Genomic DNA, 19,759 nt, shown 5'->3' with positions numbered 1-19,759 from the left:
CAAGTCAGCAGTCTTCCCCATTATTGTGGTTTCAAAGAACAAGAGATACCCGGAATTTATACTGTAGGGATGGTCATTTAATGAAACTCAAATGTAAAAATTCTAATATTTTGAGATACTGGATTTTTGACTTTCATGAGCTGTAAGCTCTAATCAAAATAAAATAATAAAAAAAAAACGTTTGAAATGTTTTACTTTACATGTACTGAATCTAGAATATATAAAAGTTTCACTTTTTGAAATAAGTTACAAAAAAAAAACTTTTCACCATATTCTAATTTTTTTAGATGCACCTGTATATGAGAGTCACCACTGAGAATTATCGGATAAAAAAAACTACAAAAAAACAAACAAAACCCCAAAACAAAACAAAAAAACTACCTTTTATTTGATCAAAGTTGTGCTTTTTGTATTGTTAATAAATAAAATAAAAGTATGAATAATTGCTATTAATAAAAATAAGAATTAATATATTCATTATATTAATATATAATAACTACACATATATATTAATATAATTATTTTACTATATAAATAATCATAAATGCATTATAATAAATGCATGGAAAATGTAATTCTCATTGCTGTAATGCAAACAAATAATATATCTTTTAAATATGAAATATTAAGTGTTTAGTGTAGTATTTATTGAATTACCTATTTTATTATTATTAAAAAATAATACAAAAATAAAAGTGCTATTGCAGTATTTTGTTCTGTTGTTAATACTGTAACACAATGATTTTCTTAATTTAATTTCTGCATAAATATATAAAGCATTTTATATAAATATTTATATAAATATAAAGCGCTATATAAATGCATCATTCATTCATTCATAAATATGAAAACACAATTGAGAATTATAGGAATTACAAAAAAATGAAAACATCCAGATACATTAGCGTAATCAAATTTTGGAAAGAAATATGACTAATTGTCATGAAAATAATGTCACAATATAAAATATTTTAAACATCCAAAATCCAATTTCTTGTCATTTTGGACTAAAATGTCACCTAAACATGAGATTTCATGAGATTCATCTGTAATGTAACATAAAAGGTTGACATACATCTTGATTGCTCATGTCCCAGTATGGCCGCTCCCCGAATGACATAACCTCCCACATCACGATCCCGTAGCTCCACACATCACTCGCAGAGGTGAACTTTCTGAAGGCGATGGCCTCGGGGGCGGTCCAGCGGATTGGGATCTTTCCCCCCTACACAATTACACACATACACACAGAGAAGCCATTAAATTCAAACACAGACTTTAAAACCAACGAAATGGCTTGAGTCTTCAGCTGCCTAATTAGCGCTAAGACTCGGCCCCTACTCACGGCTTCCTCCCCACGGGGCATCCGGCTGGGTTCATTAATCTGAGATGAAAACCAGTAAAAATAAAATGGCAGGAATCTAACTAGAAACATAACGGTTTGATCTATCCCTCAAACAGACAACGTGAACGGGAAGACTAATCAATACACTGATCCAAGCAAAGTACGAGCTAAACGAGCATGCTAGTGCTAAATCTTCACTGACTACTAACGACACAAATGTTTACTTAACATTTTTAGCCAAAAGAGTTGATGTAGATGTTAAAAATAAAACGAAAGGATATATTCGGGATTCGAGTCATTCAATTCCCTTATCCGTAGCTTATCATGTCGGACACACAGAACAAGCCATCACGTACTGTACTGACTACATCCATATGTTTCCAACAGACAGAGATAGAGACAGGCTTCTTCCACATATCAAGTATGCCATCTGTACTCCCGATTCTGATGGTCAAGGCTGTTCTTATCAATTCTTAATGCACACTGTATCTGTAAAGTGCAGATATCGCCACATTTCTGTCAGGCACCTGGATTTCGATCAAATGCTCTCTGAAAATTCCCTCAGAGACTGAAATCCACAAAAAATGATTTCATGGGGTCTTTCAGGTTAATAAACTAACAAAAAATTCCAAAGAGCACCATGCTAACATGGTTTTGGAGATGTATCGAGTCCATAAATACCACAGCATATGCAAGGTATCATAGTATCCTTTGAAATAACATGTAGTGTAAATATCATGGTATGGTAATCGTTCAATATCATGGTGTAAAGCAAAGTACCATGGTATTGCCAACTGATATCATGATTACCAATTAAAATACAAATGATAGCACCATCATCTATGCTAACATACACAGCTAACATAGTTAGTTGTAATAATAGCAATAATAATATAGTAATAATAGTATAATAACATAGTAATAATAATAGTTAATAAAATGGACCATGAAAATATATGTTTTTTAAATTGCGTCTCAACTCTCAACTCAACTTTATTTATATAGCACCACTAAAAACAACAATTGTTGACCAAGGTGCTGTACAATAAATCAACTATCATCAACATTAACACCATAAACAACATGAATTACAAGCAAAGAAAACGCCAGACACGGCACAATTAACTATACAATTAAAAGCCAGAGAAAAAAAGATGGGTTTTGAGTTTTGCTTTAAACTCATGCAGTGTAGAGGCAGTTCTAATAAAAACTGGTAGGCTGTTTAAAATAAAATAAAATAAAATAAAATAAAATAAAATATTTTTAATTTAATATAATTGAAATTAAATTATAAATTTTTATATGATTATTTATTTTATCATTTCTAAAGGAAAGAACTGTCTGTACTAAGTGTACTGGTTACCAAATTGTACAGACAAAGTACTTAAGATAAGCTACTATAATGGCTCAGTGGGGATTGTAGGATTTATTGGAACAAGGATATTTCATTATTGCTTTTGTATTATTATATAAAAAGAGCAAAGAAGCGTGACCTTAACCAAACTCACCAATGAGCTGGTGTAGGTGGGGTCCGACGAGTTCTCATCCAAAAAGCGAGAGAGGCCAAAATCGGACACTTTGCACACCAGGTTGCTGTTGACGAGCACGTTGCGGGCAGCCAGGTCACGGTGGACAAAGTTCATGTCGGACAGATACTTCATGCCAGCTGCGATCCCCCTCAACATGCCAACCAGCTGCGTTACAGTAAACCTGCCATCGTTCAGCTGAGCGGGAACAGTACAATATAAGAGGGAGAGTGACATTAACAGATGTAAACACGACACTACACCAGTTCTACTCGTTCTAATCAGCCTGACTCTGACAGAGCCGCTGGACTAATTCTATTCGCAGCAGCCCGTAATCTTCTTCAGAGTATCAGGATGCCAATGCTATGAAGAAGTGTCTCCACAAAGCTAATCCTCATGGAGGAATTTCCATCGCAATAGCACTGAATATTTGAAAGCGTAATTCAATTACACACTTCACATAGAATATCAAAGCCACATGTTTTCATTTTCATATTCTGAACGGAGAAACTCTGAAGCGGTGGTTCTCTGCTGGGCTGCAAGTCTGTTCGGATAGGATCAGAGCAGGAATAAAACAATGCTAAATTCTAAAAATAACATGCAAATGACCATATTATCGTACAGAGTTGGGACAGCAAAATAAATGGGCTTATTGGCAACTCCATTTGCTATCACGTCAATGGCCGTGCATCAAATAAATTAGAAGGTATGATCCAAACTACATTAAATACAGGTTCACATGCAACCTAGATTATACAGTGCCTAATAGACATTTAAAAATTAATAACAAATTAAGGGGGAGGGGGTATAATTTAATATTTTTATTGAGACAGAGCTTATTAAACTGATCAAAAGGGACATTTAAAACATTTATGCTACGAAAGATTTCCATTTCAAATAAATGCTGCTCTTTTGAATATAATATTATACGTATATAAATATACAAGTTTCTTGAGCAGCAAACCAGCATATTAGAATGATTTCTGAACGATCGTGTGACACTGAAGACTGGAGTAATGATGCTGGAAATTCAGCTTTATATCACAGGAATGAATTACATTGTAACATATATTAAAAAATATTTTTTTAATAGTACTTCATATTATTTAATATTTTCACTGTATTTTTGATCAAATAAATGCAGCCTTGTTGAGCATAAGAGAGAGATCTTGTCTTTTATTAAGATTTTATGTCCAACATAAAAAAGTAATGCTACAGCCCAAGTTCGGGTGTTAAAAGAAACCTCTAAGGGGAAATTCACAAGTCTACTGTTCACAAATAGCACATGGTTCATGCTAAGCCTCCAAGCAAAAGGACATCATCACGTCTGTAGCCATTCTCACTTGGTTTGGCTCCAATGACGATAAACATTCTGCTACGAGATTTTGATGTTGATGCTTTTTTTTTTCCTTCTAAAGTTGAAGATGAATCATGCCAAAGCTTGTTCTTACAGATATTTTTAGAAGCGTGTTTGTGTGCATGCGTGGAAATGAGTGCGCTTGTGTCCCTGGCTGGACTTTGTGTGAGTACAAGCTGTGCCGTAGGACGATGTCGGGGGATGACGGACTGGTTGGGTTGTGTCATCTGCTTGGTGGTCAGACAGAGCAAGAACATCCCACCTCTGGATGTCTGAACTGTTAATCAAGTGTTACTGTAGAAACTGAGGGACTATACAAGGTCTCACAAGATTATTATGGTATTTTTAAAGTTGAAATGCCAGATGTAGACACAAGTTAAAGGTGAAGCAAGGTTCTGTTTAAAGCACCATGAATGACTGTTTAATGCTGAGGGGTTATCAAATTCCCCTGTCAGCGCAAAAGAAGTTCTGGCTTACTTTAAGTTATGTAAAGTAATGTGACGTGCTTCAGATTGAAACAGAATATTCAGTGAAACTTGATTTTGTCCATCGGGAATTGATTGAAAGGGTTATTACATTTTGATGAAAGATTATGAAGCCAAGCTTTTTTTTTTCTTCTTAGCACCAGGCTAAAGGAAAGGCGTAGCCCTGAATATTTTTCAAAAGCTGCATATTTTTGAAAATGCTTTTTCTTTCATTCTTTTTAATGTATGCACTGCAGCAGTTTTTATTGCAATGACACTTGATTTAATACGCGATTGATGTATTTTAACACCTCATCGAGACCGCAAGCGAGCAATGCAACACGACTCAACAGTTTCTTTCATTATAATGGGAGTGTTCTAGTTCGTCACATTGCGTTGCCAGCAGTATAAATGGGGTGCATTTTAAACGCTTTGAATTTGTGTAGAACTGAGTCTCAAAGACACAGATTGTGGGATTCTCTACATTTATTATAAAGCAAGTAAGATCATTTTTAATTAAATGTCAAAGCTAAAGTGGTCTATTTTATGCGTAGCAGTGGGCACTTTTCAGCCAAAACCAGTGAAATTCGTCATTTTGAATCACTCACAGCAATAATGGCACCATGGACAGGTACAAGGAAAGAATTTAGGGATAGAGAGTAAATTTCACAGCTGATTTCAACTCTGTAAGAGAGGAATATTAGACTAGATGCTTGCTGATATACTGATTTGATGAGTTTGACTGAGATGCAGGTGTGTAATTAACCTTTATATTATGTCCTGGGTCAGTTTGATCCATAACACATTTTTGAGTTGTCAGAAACACTTGTAAACCTAGGATTTTTTTTTCTTTTTTTGTGAGAAATTGTATTTCTCATTTAGGGTCATGAACATGCCTGCAAAGTTTCAACTCTCTGAAATGTTGTGGAACATGCATATAATTTTTCTATTGCGATTTTCATGTTAATGGGTCAGTTTGGCCCACAAATTTCATGATTTCTCAACTACTAGCTCTGAACTGTCAGTTCATGCGTGTGAATTTCGCCAAGAATCAATCTTTGCATTGCTAGCGCTCTACTGTTTTAGTTTCAGGAAAGCACACAAACTAAATTTGGTAACAATTTAGTGTAGGGACCAATTCTCACTATTAAGTAGTTGCTTATTAGCATGCCTATTATTAACATATTGTCTGTTTATTAGTAATTATAAAGCACATATTCTGCATGACCATACTCTACATCCCTAATCCTACCCAATACCTAAACTTCTACCTTACTAATCATTAATAAGCAGCAAATTAGGAGTTTATTGAGGCAAAAGTTGTAGCTAATGGTTTGTTAATAGCGAGAATCAGAAAATAAAGTGTGACCCAAATTTTAAGTCAAATAAAATATTTAAAATACTGTTAAGAAAATTCAATCTTTTTTGAAAAACAAATGTTTAAATACAGTTTTAAAAATCATGTGTTTTCATGTTTACTTGTGTGAGAACTGTCAATGTTAAATATTTACTGTTTTTACCTGATTTTTTTTGTTTTGTTTTTAATAGTGTGATTTTTATTGAATCCAGTTACATAACAAACATAATGATTATACCTAGAATTTTAACATAATACATGGTTTAAAACAAGCTTTAAAGTTTCTTTTTTTTGTGATCAATTTGTATGTTTAGATGGCTTCTTTTATTTATATTCATATTTCATAGTTTTTATTTTATTTTTATTACCAGTTCAGCATGCATGTGCTGTAAAGGCCTCTGGTGAATGAAATCAGTGTATTCCATACATTTGATTGTCTTTTATTCCAGTTTTAGTTATTAAAGCAGTATACATTTGATTGTCTTTTATTCCAGTTTTAGTTATTAAAGCAGTATACATTTGATTGTGGACTTTATTAGCTCCAGAAGAAAGTGCATTATGCATTATGATGAACAAGAATGGTAACCTTTTTAAGAATTAGCCAATATTTTTGTCAAATGTACCAGTGAGCAAATTTAACAGGGTTAGAAACATGTTAACCTGGATAACTTAGCTTAAGTTATAAACTAATATATAACTAATGATGTCTGAAATGCCCATGTGCTCAGCTCCTGATGCTGTTTACTGAGAAAGCAAATAAGTAAGGCTAATGCAATAAAGCAGTTTTGCATTAAATATGATCCCAGTCTTACTCTTAGGAAGGAGTCGAGCGCTCCGTTCTCCATGAACTCCGTAACAATAAGCACCGGGCAACTCCTGGTCAGAACGCCCTCCAAGTGGATGACATTGGGATGGTCAAACTGGCCCATGATGCTGGCCTCGCTAAGGAAGTCTCGTCTTTGGCGCTCCGTGTAGCCCGCCTTCAGCGTCTTGATGGCCACAGTTGTTTCCTTTCGGCCAGGCTGCTTGAGTCGGCCTCGACACACCTCCCCGAACTCTCCTGAATGAATGGAACAGAGGAAGAGGAGAGAGGGAGTGGGGTGGGGGTGTAAGGGAGAGGGAGGATTATTGGTTTGAGCTCAGGATCAAAAAATCATTCGAGGGAAGAAATGATGCACCGCTGAAAACCAAGGAAAGTGCGAACGAGAGAAAAGAACGGATGGCAGCAGTTTAGGGTTTGAATAGGCAGGGGACGGATGGAGAGAGCGGGTGAGAGAGGAGTTTAGGGACACGTTGTGGAGAAGGAGGAGACAGGAATTTAAGGGTTGTGGGAGTTTTGGGCCTGGCTTCTGGATGTGAAAGTTTGAAATGAGGTGGAGGGAATTGATTCAGATCGAAAACATGGGAGTGGCCAAACACAAGCACAGGGATAAATAAATAATAATAAAAAAAACATAGGTAAAGGCAGCAAGCAGCATGCATATGGTTAGTTACAGAATAAACACTCTACTTCATCTCTCAAGAATATGGTTTATTATAAACAATTATAAATAAATATTTTAAAATATTTCCTCCAAGGCAGTGGTTCTTAAATGGTAGGTTGCACATCTGTTCTTACAGGGATTATGGACATAAAGGACAAAAACACTGAATGTAAATGATAGAATGCAACTAAGTTATTAAGCAGCTGTTTTCCACACTGATAATAATAACGAATGTTTCTTGAGCATCAAATCAGCATATTAGAATGATCCTTCAGAAATCATCTGACACTGAAGGCTGCTGAAAATGTAGCTTTGCATCGAAATTGTAACAACATTTCACAATACTAGTATTTTTACTTTAATTTGGATTAAATAAACATAGCCTTAATGAGCCTTAATGAGGCACTTTTTACCAACCCCAAACTTATGAACAGTGGTGTATGATATTTTTTATATTGTTAGACATATGCAGTTCATGGTAATATTAAATAGCAATGTTTGGTTTTAAAGACACTTTGTTAATTTTGTATGATAAATACTTTTAAAATCTGGTTCCTGAAGCAAAACCAGTTTAAAACCACTGCTCCAAGGCATGCCTGAAAACACAGTTAGAGAATTCCACCAAACTTGAATATTTTATAGGTTTATGTCAAATTAGATATCAGGTGTTAGTATATTCTTCTGTAATCAGAAAGGCCTGTTTTTAATACTGATAAATGTGGTTTACCTGCTCCAATGACTTCCTCTATCTTCACACATGAGATGTCAATCTCTCGGGCAAACTCGTGAACGGCCTCATTCGGGTCTTCATATGTAAAAGGGTCAATGTAAACTTTTACACCGGGGGATACTAAAACCAAAAGACGAAGAATGTTTTTCAGTTCATTCTCTGGTACTAATTTTTATTATTATTTATGAATTTAAATAGGCTAGGTACACTCTTAAAAATAAAGGTGCTTCACGATGCCATAGAAGAACCTTTTTGTCTAAATGGTTCCATAAAGAACCTTTAACATCTGAAGAACCTTTATGTTTCACAAAAGGTTCTTCAGATTATAAAACGATAAGAAAGAGATGGCTCTTTAAAAAACCGTTGACTGAACGGTTCTTTGTGGAACCAAATATGGTTCTTCTATGGCATCGCTGTGAAGAACCTTTTAAGCACCTTTATTTTTAAGAGTGTACACTGTAAAAATTCCCTAAATATTTTAGGGAAACATAATACAGCCCAATGTGCCAATACAATAGGGACTTACTATTGTTTTTCATTATAAATGATAAGGTAACAATTTTTTTACTACCAGAAACTCCATAATTTTCTGCTGTATTCTTGTTAAATACAGATGTATATTTTGACATTAAATTATATGGTAATACATACTTTTTTACATCCAAAAACATATTTTACAGTAAAATTATGTTCCATTATTTTACCACTGTATATACTTACGTTTAACAAATTAAAGGTGCTGTATGTAAGTTTTTGACTCTACTAAAGCATAAAAATACCATAATATGTTTGCAGATATTTAAGAAACATGCTACGTTAACATACTTGTTTATATGAAAAACAATGCTACAGTTATTCTCCTTTCAAAATGTGCGTTCCGGGCCGGAATGTCGGTCTCTGTTTTGGTTTGTGAAACCCGCCCACTGCCAGTTTAACCAATTGTATTTCGGCACCCCGGGTTGCCAGTTGGCCGAAAACACAGCGTATTTCATTTCATTCATCGTCACGTGCGCTCGCTCCTGTTGGTGTCGTCAATCTGGCAACCTGTGTGTGTCTCAAGTCTGAGGAGGAGGGGCCGGGTAAAAAAAACCCTCTCCAATATTTTGAATTTGGACTGCAATACCTAGTTCAACCACTCGGTGTCAATCCTACATACAGCACCTTTAACGGATTTTTATTGAAAAATGTTTGCATTATTTTCTTATTAAAATTATGAACATTTTAACAGTGTAGAAGTTGAAATTAATCTTGATACTATAGGCTGTCCCCATATGTCACAATACAATTTATTTTTTTTATAAGTTATATCACTGAATCATTTTCACAAGCTTTATCTTGTCACAGCAATAAATATGTACAGCAAGAAATATGTTTTTGGCAAACAGTGCAGATATACTCACCGTACTGCTGCAGTTTTTCAGTATACTCCAGCTCAGAGCCAGTACGCTGCCGTCTGTAACCAGATTATACACACACTGAGAGTCTGGTTTAAGACTGGATTTACACACTACAGGCACAAAAAAATGTAACTGGGGCATTTTGTGAAAGAGAACATTTGAATGCTTTAGGTATTTCATATGCTTCAATCATCAATTATGTCCCTCAAATTGCACGAAAAGCTAGTTTTATCAATCTAAACTTACGCAGGTAATGCACTTTCTAAACGCCTACGATTTCTCGATTTCGCAATACGGTACATGCAGGATTCAAAGGCCGGGTCACCACAACAAGCAGCACGAAATGTCGACATGTCGTCGCTTCAAACCAGAACCGCTCCATTCCATGGTTCAGATGAGCCAAAATGTAGGATGTACTCCAAAAACAGTAAGTCAATTAACACCAAATCATAGGTTGAGTCTTAAGCGAGGAACAAATAACCAGGCCCAAGAACATACATGCTAATCTGTGATGGGTTCATGCCTGTATCAAGTATCTGAAGACGGTGAACAGTGTATTTAAATCTCAGCCGTCTCATTAAGATCTCTTTGTTTCGCTAACTCTGCATAAGTAGCGTGTTTGAAAGGGAATGGGAGCAAAGGGGCCTATTGGAATTCACCATCTGTGGGATTCCTTTTGTCTCTTGACCTGTGCTAACAATGACGCCTGCTGCTAATTAGCATCTCATCTCCAATTTAAATGTCAGAAGGAAAAGAATGACGCTTCAGCGCACACATACACACACAAAGAACACATTAGGATACTAGCGCAGAGGGCATGAATGAGAGAGAAGAAAGAGCTTGAAGCGGAGAGGAGGAGACGCTTTGGCACAACAAGGCGGTCACAGTCAAGAAGAATGTGTCAAATAGACACAGTGGCAGTCTGCCGTCTCTGGAGTGATTGGCAATGTCCCAGTCTTCGCTCAGATCTGGGCGAAGTGGCCTCAAATGAGCATCTTGTGAGAGTCTCATAAACATCCGAAGTCAGACGCACTTTGAAGTCTGTTTTGCAGTTTCTATCTGATCTCATTTTGCTGTTGGGCTATTGAGTTTGTTTGACACCAAGTACTGAGGCATTGAAATGATAAACAATACAAATAGCTCTTTGCTAAATCAACATGAAATCTAAATGGACCCTGTTTACGTTCTTACTACAAGTTCCTGGTCTAAAGGCGTGGAAATTCTGCAAGCCAAAAAGGCCATTGTCTGTTGTCAACAGTTTCAAATTTTCAAATCAAGCAGCTTTTGGTTGGTAAGTCTGGTGAATCCGTGCGACCAACTTGAATATGTTGCGAAATCTGCATGGGGAAATCTTTCACTCTCATGCAAAATTCTTCATCACATGGATTCCTACTGGAATGAACCTTTTTTCACGTTTGGAGGGTTCTCAGAAACATAATTTGTCATAGTTGGTTAAACTTTGGTGGTGAGCAAAAATGACAACAAATATAATTGTTGTGATCCCATTTCCTCCAGTAGCAAAAGGAAAAATGCACAATAGTATTTCTTTGACTTTACAAATGAGTATTACAAATGAAAAGCAGAAAGACATCAAATGATTTTTGGCATAAAAGAAAAATCGATAATTTTGACCCATACATATTTTTGGCTTTTGTTACAAACATACCAGTGCAACTTAAGACTGGTTTTGTGGTCCAGGGTTACATATATTCATACACACATACATTTATCAAATGTTTGCCTCTCCATGCACCTTTCGCTACACATTTCCCCATTTAATACCCTGTTTCAGCCACATTATGCAAGTAAAATGGATTCATGTTGACTTATTTTGATATTTTGAAGAATGTTGTAATCAGCAAATGTAAAGCAATGTTGGATTTTTTTTTTAATGTCTTGTTTTGTGGTCCACAGAAGAAAGAAAATTATATTGATTTGAACAACACGAGGGTGGGAAAATGATGACATAACCATCCCCTTAAAGTCATGTATGGGTGTTTATTAATAATACTTACTTAAGGCAGACAACAGCAATGACCACCATGGCGAGGATGACCACAAATCCAGCCGAGGCAGAGCCCACAATGAGCGGCAACAGGTCCTGCACTGACCGCTCTGGGTCATCTGTCAGATGAATTTAAATACATTTAGAATACCAATAATGGTAAAAATATGCAAAACTGCACTTCATATGTGATGTTTCTTTTCAAATTTATCAGGAAGAATACAAATAGACTGTTGCTGTTGACAAGGTAAGAGTTAATAAATGAATATGGATGGCATCGAATCATAAAAAGAATCTGAAATTGAAAGAATCTGATGCAAAATGTTTCAATTCATAATGAAATCTTTGACTTTGGGGTCTTTTTCTCAGGAGAAATATCTATGGAGCAGGAGATTTTAACCGAAGGATAAACAATTCGGATATTACAGAGATCTCATTTGTGATTATTAATTTTTTTCCTATAGGTAGGTTTACATGGTTTGACATATAAAAATGCACTTAGCCACTCAGTATCTTTGTAACAGATGCAAAAGAATGAAAAAGTCTATGTTCTTACCATACAGACTTGTACTGAAGTCTAGCGGGCTGCTATAGCGTCCGTAACCGGCTACGGTCCGAGCACGTACCTGCACGCCGTACACCGTGCCAGCTTTTAAACCCTCCACTTTGGCAGAAGTGTGCTGTGCAGTGACGGTGTGCGAGAACGACTCTCCCTGAGAAACAGAAACACGTAGAGATTAAAGGACCGAAACTAGATTCTTGAGTCATTGAATGCTTAGAGTGAATGTTTAGTTAACAGTTTTCACTGCAATTAGCGGATCAAAAGTATTTGAAAAGACAATCCTGGGCTAAAACTGTCACCCGAACACGCGGCCGCAAGTAAATCCTATAGACGAATTAAGCTCCACTCTTTTTAGAATTAGTCATTGGGTTTTGACCAGTGGCCATCTGTTGTTCCATTGTACTCCACTTTAAGACGAGCCAGGGTTACTTTGAGCTCAAGCCAGTTAAACCCATGCTGGGTGCCTGGTGTAATGTCATCTGGCTGGGGTTCAAGAGTTCTTCAGTCAGGGGTGATTTAGATGCACAGCAGTTCCTCACCCTCTCATGGTACTTGATCTCATAATCCAGGATCACGCCATTGGGCCGCTCTGGGGGCAGCCAGGAGAGGCTGAGAGTGCCAGCTGTGGCCCGCATTAAGTGGACGGTGGGGACCGCTGACGGAGCTGGAGGTGTTCAGAGATGGGGAGAGAAAAAGCAGAATAACTTTATTAGAATAACATCAGATTCTTTAAGGCCGTGACTCTTTACTGGTGGGTCGGGACCCATAAAGGGTCTCTAGTCAGTTCTGATAGAACGGACAGTTGGGAAATAAAATTCTAAATGCAAATACTAAAATAAAACAAAAATCTGAACTTAAAACTGAAGAGAAAACACTGCATATCAATCTTTACAGGATTTTGGCTTAAGTGAATGAGCACAACTATGCAATATAAGAATAGTGTATTCTGATTACTGTGTGTAATAAACAGAAAAATAAAATATTTGCTGATTATTTTTATCATATTTCCTATGGGGCAATGACAATGACAATGATTTCTTTTTAATTTATTCAAAAATTCATACAAATACATGCAACCTCTGATGAACATGTTTTGATAATTTCATTTTTTCCCCCCAAATATCAAAATGTCAAAATATGAAGTAGTCTAACATGACCTTTAATATTATTATTTTTTTTTAATAATTACAACTTTTGGCCATCAAGTAATAGTCATGTGGTGAGACTAACATGCAAAATGAATGAATGAATGAATGAATAAATAATTAAATTGTAATATTTCTGTTTTTACTATATTTTTTATCAAATAAATACAAAATAAGGGAGAGTAAAAGACTTCATTCAAAAATATATAAACAAAAATACAAACTTTTGACCAGTAGTGTGCATGTGAAGTGATCCCTCAAGAGTCGCAAGACTTCTTGTGTAGTTAGTAGTTAGTTTTGTGTGTGTGTGTGTGAGAGAAGAGAAATGCATGAATAAATGAATAAATAAAATAAAATAAATAAAATAAAGTTTTTAAAGTTCTTAATTTTTATTTATTATTATTATTTTTTTACAACATTACATTTTACATCTTTACATTTAAAAAGGTTTTCAAAACCATATGAGGCCAACATGATTTCAAAGAGTACATTTCTTAGAACTTTAAAAGAAGTACTAGATTTCTCATTTTCTTTAGGAGGACACGGTTATTGGTCACTGACCCTTGTGCCAATGTTTTATAAAAACGATAAGCCATTTGAGCCTGTGCTTTACTGTGATTTTACCTGTTTGGTGCAGTTTAAACAGTCTCCTGTGGTTTACTGGTTTATTAGACAATTGAAAATGAATTTCTCACCTGCTTGATTGGTGGTGATATTGACAGTGGCATATTGCGGGGTGGATGGGCTCTTGGGGGACACCCCGTTGACAGCCTGTATCTCAAAGCTGTAATGGGTGTGAGCCTGTAGATTCCTCACCGCCGCCTGCCTCTCGGCCAGACCCAGCCGCCGCGGCGACACCTCCACGTTATCGTCACACCGCGCACAGGACTCGCCATCGTGCAGGCACTTCTTACACACCACGTTATACACCACGTCACCTCTCCCGCCCAAATCCCGCGGCTCGGACCACTCCAGTGACACTGAAGTCTCGTTCACGCTGGAGATCACGTTTAATGGAGCCGAGGGAACAGCTAGGAAGACAACGGTAAAGAGTTAAACTCGTGAAACATGTATAATTTAACAGGCCAAATATGATGTCCTGCTGTATGCACATACCCTACGGTCTATGTTTAGTCAGGAATAAAAAAATACCATTTTGTAATCGCTACACAGTATTCCAAGACTAATGAAAAAATCTGAAGCTTTAAAGTCAGGCTTGCATATTTGTTTCAAAACTAAGTTGTCTAATTTACAATGCACTCCATAGTTAACTTGTCAGGGTCAAATCTCTAACCAACAAATCTTGCTCAGTGAAACATGATGTAAACTAATTAAATCCAGAGGCTGGATTTTCAAAGCACAACTGCCTAAGGAACTGGAAGCTTTGGTTACAATTATTGAAAAGGAATAAATATTTTTTCCTTTTTTTGTGCTTACCTCCAGCACAATTCCGTTTTTTAAATTCATAAATAACATTCAGGCTTCCTAAAATAACGTTCAAAAGACCGCCACTGAAAAAAATGCTCTCCAACTAGGGGATTTTGCAACACATTGCATCAATGTGTGAATTCATGTGATATTTCCAATTAAATCCATGAGTCAAGATTCGACAGCGCTGAAGCTAACCGCTTGTAATCGCACGCTTTATGTGCTAGATGCTGAGAACCGACAGAGTTACATTAGCGATCATGACCTTTTTATCAACACGCTTTCCTGTGTCATTAGTCGCCACATCAAACGGGCCGAATGCACAGGACAGACCTTTTCAACATATAATTAGCACAATGTGGGAGCTATGTTAATTTGACAAGTGCTACTGATGATCATCACTTACTAGTGCAGGCGGTGTCAGGGGGGTCGCTGTCAGCGCGGTAGTAGCCGCTTTGACAAGGGCAAACGCTGGACGCCCTAGAGCTGGCCCGGCTGTTGGAAGGGCACGGCATACAAGAACCCTCGCCCTGTTTGGATTTGAAGGTCCCTGGGGTACACGCTAAAGGGTCATAAAGAAAAGGGTGTGTTACAACATGTCATTTTCAAAAATAAAATTTATTTTATTATTGACATTTTTAAAAATTTGTACTAATAGTACACTAAAGCTAACCTAAAAGATGCTTCTAATTTAATTTATTTTTAGTCAAAAATATTACTGATCATCACTGAATCAACCTAAATACGTTTGGTTACATAAACAAATCCAAATAGATATAGCTCCTTAATGGAATATTACAGGTTCAATACAAGTTTTTTTTTTTTTTAATAAAAAAAGAAAACAAATAGATAAAATAGAATTACAATAGAGAGTGCTAGAGGTAGAGGGTCAAATAAAGATGGGAGAGATGTGTTTTTAGCCGTTTCTTGAAGATGGCTAAGGACTCAGCTCGGATTGAGTTTGGCAGGTCATTCCACCAGGAGGATTAATTAATTAACCCAATTAATTTTTAAGTGTTGGGTAGTTTTTGTGTTACCCAGTGGCTGGGTCTAATGCATAGATTTTAATATTATTGTAAAAATGAATGGGTAAAATCAACCAATCACGCTGGGTTGAATAAACAACCCAACTTGCTGGGTCAGGTTAGCCTAACATGTGTTCTGTCCTCTATTTACCCAGGCTAAAACTGGGTTTTAAATTAGTGTTATTTAGAGTGAAAGTTCAATCCATTGCCATGATAAAGTAATTCCCAAAACTCTAAAACAACCATAAAAATTACAAGAACAACTTTACAGCTCAAATAATTCTCAAGTTTTAACAGAAGACTTAATGTGTTTTTATATTATAAACTTCACATTTCTGCTTCAGAATCCTGCAAAATGGCCCCATTCACTTCCATTGTAAATGCCTTACAGAAACATCATTGCCATGACAAGATAATGCCTGAAACCCTAAAAAAAGCAAGAAAAAAAAGCTCATAATATACTCATGTTTTAGCAGAAGAATTAATGTGTTTTATATTATAAGCTTCACATTGCTGCTTAAATCAACACTGAACAGATTGGAGCTGAATAATGACACTATTGTCTTTTTAGAGCTGTTTACAGCAGAATTTGGATTTGTCTTGTATTTGATGAAGTTTGAATCATTGATTCCATTATTTTCCTGTTTATTATACCGTGAAACAATCTCTGTTGTATAAACAGATTAAGGTGACTTGCCTTGCTTTTAAATCCTCCAGAAATCGGCTTCTATTGTGTGTCGCACGCACCACAACTTTTCTTTTTTCTTTCTTTTTGTAATGGAGGTAATGAGAGGGATGACAAAATGATTTCTTGTAGAAACGAACATGATCAGTTGTTAGTTGAGCTTAACTTGTATCGAACCTGGAATATTCTTTTAAGGATAACACTTTTCCAGTATTGTGTCGCCACTTCATATCCAAAGTAAAATCTGGGTCATGAACCAGCAGCGAATAAAATATTTTTTCCATCGCAAAAACTGACACACTTAAGAATATAATTAAAAACATTTAAACCAAGAATGAATCACCCAAGCTCAGATGAAGTTTGTTTTCTAACCGCACCGTCGAGGCAAACTGTGCTATAATGATGCACTAAAGTCAGTCCGTTTCATTTGGAAGAAAATGGCTGATGTAACAGTCTGGCTGCTTTCTGTTTTTCCTGTAAACAATCCACCACACCCGTGTCTCCTCACAAAACACTGCAGTTAATGGGGACCATGCCGAGAGATGTGTCCTGCATGTGACACCGCAGGTGAATTATAGCAAATACAGAAAAAAATCATCTTCAGTATTCCTCCCATGACACGTATCGCTTCACGGCTAGTGTAATAAGACAGTGGAAAATCCGAGCGAGTAGCCCCTGCTCTTAGCCTTAACACGCGTGGTGTTACGCATTCAGACCGAGCGCGAGAACGAGACGGGAAGAGCTTTGAGAGAGAGAGAGAGAGAGAGTGAGAACATGCCCAACCTGACAGATAAATGTTAACTGGGCTTGGCTGTTTCCTTTCTGTGTGTGTGTGTGTGTGTGACAGTGGGCCTGCGGATTAAAGCTGGAAGGTGATAAAGGAAATTAGACGCACTCTCCATTGGCCACGGCGCATCTCACGGCTGTATAGCGCGGCCCGGGAGAGTCGTTTATCAGTCCTTTAAGGCAAGCTCTTAACCTTGAACAACCAGATGGAAACAAATGAGCCGCCACATACTGGCAATCTCAAAGGAAGTTCCCCTCTGTCCACCAGTTCCTTCCCAGAGAACAGTCCAGGAGGCCCGTCCAATTCACATTTTATTACTCGGAGCCCACCTCATCATTCGTTCGCACTCCCTCTCTCTCCTCCCCCGCTCTCTCTGTAGTCTATCTTTTAATTTCCCCCATTACTCTCCCAGACTCACGTCGGAGAATTGGTCTCACCTTCTGCAGAACTATTTGTCTCTGGTATATCGCTCTGTTAGGACCCTATCAGATGTGTCAGTGGAAGCTGTGGGCTGCCGCTGTTGGCAGCTTTGTTCTCTGACACCACTGCAGTCCTCCACCCATTACTGAGACTCTCTCTCTTCTGCGCTGAGCCCAGATAAGGTCTGACTGTGAATCAGTACGGGCGAATCCTCGCATTGTTCTCCAGATTCTGGACTGGCAGCCGATACTAGTCTTGTTGAGCTCCTAAATTCTGGCCTTTTCATATTCACCTAAAAATCCTATTAGCCGTTTTGGCCTTTAACCCCAGAATGCAAAGAGAAATCCAATTAGATAATAGCTTTATAACACTACTTCAAAGCCATATGACTTTCTTTCTTCTATGGAATTCAAATTTCATTAATTACAAGTGAATTCATTTAATACAAGTGAACAAAAGAAGCATCATAAAGGTTTCATAAAAGCAGTCAATATGACTACTCACAAAAGGATTCCCATTTACATTTATTAAATGGAAAACAGAAAACTAATTTTCATTTTGGGTGAACTATTCATGTAATCATGACAAATCTGCAAAACCGTCTTTTGGGGATATTTGAAGGCATACTTAATTGATAAAAAAATGAAGACAATAATGTGTTTTTAAATTAAAAATGCTATGTTTTCTTTGCATATTATTGTTGTGGTGTAGATTTGATAAAATACACTCTAAAAAATGCTGGGTTAAATATAACCCAGCGCTGGGTTATATTTAACCCAGCATTTTTTAGAGTGTACACTGTAATTCAAAAGTTTGAGGCTGATAAGAGTTTTTAAATATTTTTAACTAAGTCTCTTATTCTTACTGAGATTGCATTTATTTGATAAAAATACAGCAAAGATGGTAAAATTGTGAAATGTTATTTTAATTTAAACTGTTTTCTATTTGACTATATTTTAAAATGTAATTGATTCCAGTGATGGCAAAGCTGAATTACTCCAATTGTTTACCACATATACAAATGAACATGTTTATGATACATAACACTGTCATGTATCGACAAATTTACTTAAAATCTATTTGGAGCCACATGTTAAAGGTAATATTGTTTCCAGTGATGGCAAAGCTGAATTACTCCAATCTTTTACCACATATACAACTGAATATGTTTATAATACATAACACTGTCATGTATTTACATATTTACTTACAAAAACATGAACAATTAAAATCTATTTGAAGCTGCATGTTAATACAAACTCATTTTTAACATAAAAAATAACAAACCACTAAATGTGAAATTAGTTCACATTATCAAAAAAACTTAACTGAGAAATTCTTTGAATGTCAAGAAAAAATGTAGTTATGCTGTTCAGTGTGAGTTATGTGTGTGTAAAAATCAGCATTACCAGTGACTGCATAAAAAAGGATATAAATCCGCTCTGACCTGCAAGTAACCTTTGCATTGCCTCAGACAGATTTTATAATCCGTATTGCAGCATCTGCCAGCAAACACTCAAAAGTTTCAACCAGAATCCGCTTTCTTCTGATTTAAAAAGCCAAACACTTACCCTGGCACTGAGTATCTTTCTTGGCCGGCTCAAAGCCCGCCATGCAGGTGCATGCTCCCACGGGAACCATCCATTCTCCATCTCCGTTACAGTACAGCTTTAGAGGGACCGATTCCTCTATGGCGTTTGGCACACAGGCTCCGGCGGCGATGACCAGAGAGGTGGCCTCGGCACCAGTGGCCGTCTCGGGGAAGACAGCGAAGTTGGCAATGGTGGTGGAGCACTTTTTAAAGAAAATCCTGGCCGAGATGAGGGACATGCAGGCGCCCAGGTCCTGGAAGGCCAGGTAGAAACCTGCTTTGGAAAGAGGACCGAAGCTCCGTACTTTGGTGTTGACGATTCCAGATTCCAGCAATGAGAAGCTCTCGTCAGGGGCTATGGTGTCCACCTGGGACAAAAAGACGATACAGAAGTTAAAAGGGTCATATGACGTTGCTAAAAAATAACATTATTTTGTGTATTTGGTGTAAT

The 19,759-nt window shown here is 36.8% G+C and overlaps 1 protein-coding gene across 1 annotated transcript in view; it reads right to left on the bottom strand.

The window, feature by feature from the left end:
• ephb3a (eph receptor B3a) overlaps nucleotides 1-19,759 on the bottom strand; it is a 36,336-nt gene that overhangs the window by 8,330 nt on the left and 8,247 nt on the right. The window contains exons 4-14 of the mRNA XM_016513140.1: nucleotides 19,289-19,676; nucleotides 15,207-15,362; nucleotides 14,068-14,403; nucleotides 12,767-12,891; nucleotides 12,222-12,378; nucleotides 11,676-11,784; nucleotides 9,664-9,716; nucleotides 8,261-8,383; nucleotides 6,862-7,109; nucleotides 2,854-3,069; nucleotides 1,076-1,225 (exon numbers count right to left, since the gene is read on the bottom strand). Coding sequence (XP_016368626.1) covers nucleotides 1,076-1,225; nucleotides 2,854-3,069; nucleotides 6,862-7,109; nucleotides 8,261-8,383; nucleotides 9,664-9,716; nucleotides 11,676-11,784; nucleotides 12,222-12,378; nucleotides 12,767-12,891; nucleotides 14,068-14,403; nucleotides 15,207-15,362; nucleotides 19,289-19,676 — 2,061 coding nt within the window. The remainder of the gene's footprint in view (nucleotides 1-1,075; nucleotides 1,226-2,853; nucleotides 3,070-6,861; nucleotides 7,110-8,260; nucleotides 8,384-9,663; nucleotides 9,717-11,675; nucleotides 11,785-12,221; nucleotides 12,379-12,766; nucleotides 12,892-14,067; nucleotides 14,404-15,206; nucleotides 15,363-19,288; nucleotides 19,677-19,759) is intronic.

The sequence above is a fragment of the Sinocyclocheilus rhinocerous genome, unplaced genomic scaffold (assembly GCF_001515625.1).
Source record: "Sinocyclocheilus rhinocerous isolate Xijiao unplaced genomic scaffold, SAMN03320098_v1.1 scaffold1724, whole genome shotgun sequence".
Taxonomy (NCBI): Eukaryota; Metazoa; Chordata; class Actinopteri; order Cypriniformes; family Cyprinidae; genus Sinocyclocheilus; species Sinocyclocheilus rhinocerous.
Note: the sequence above shows the minus strand (reverse complement) of the source record. Positions and strands in the feature narration are given on the sequence as shown.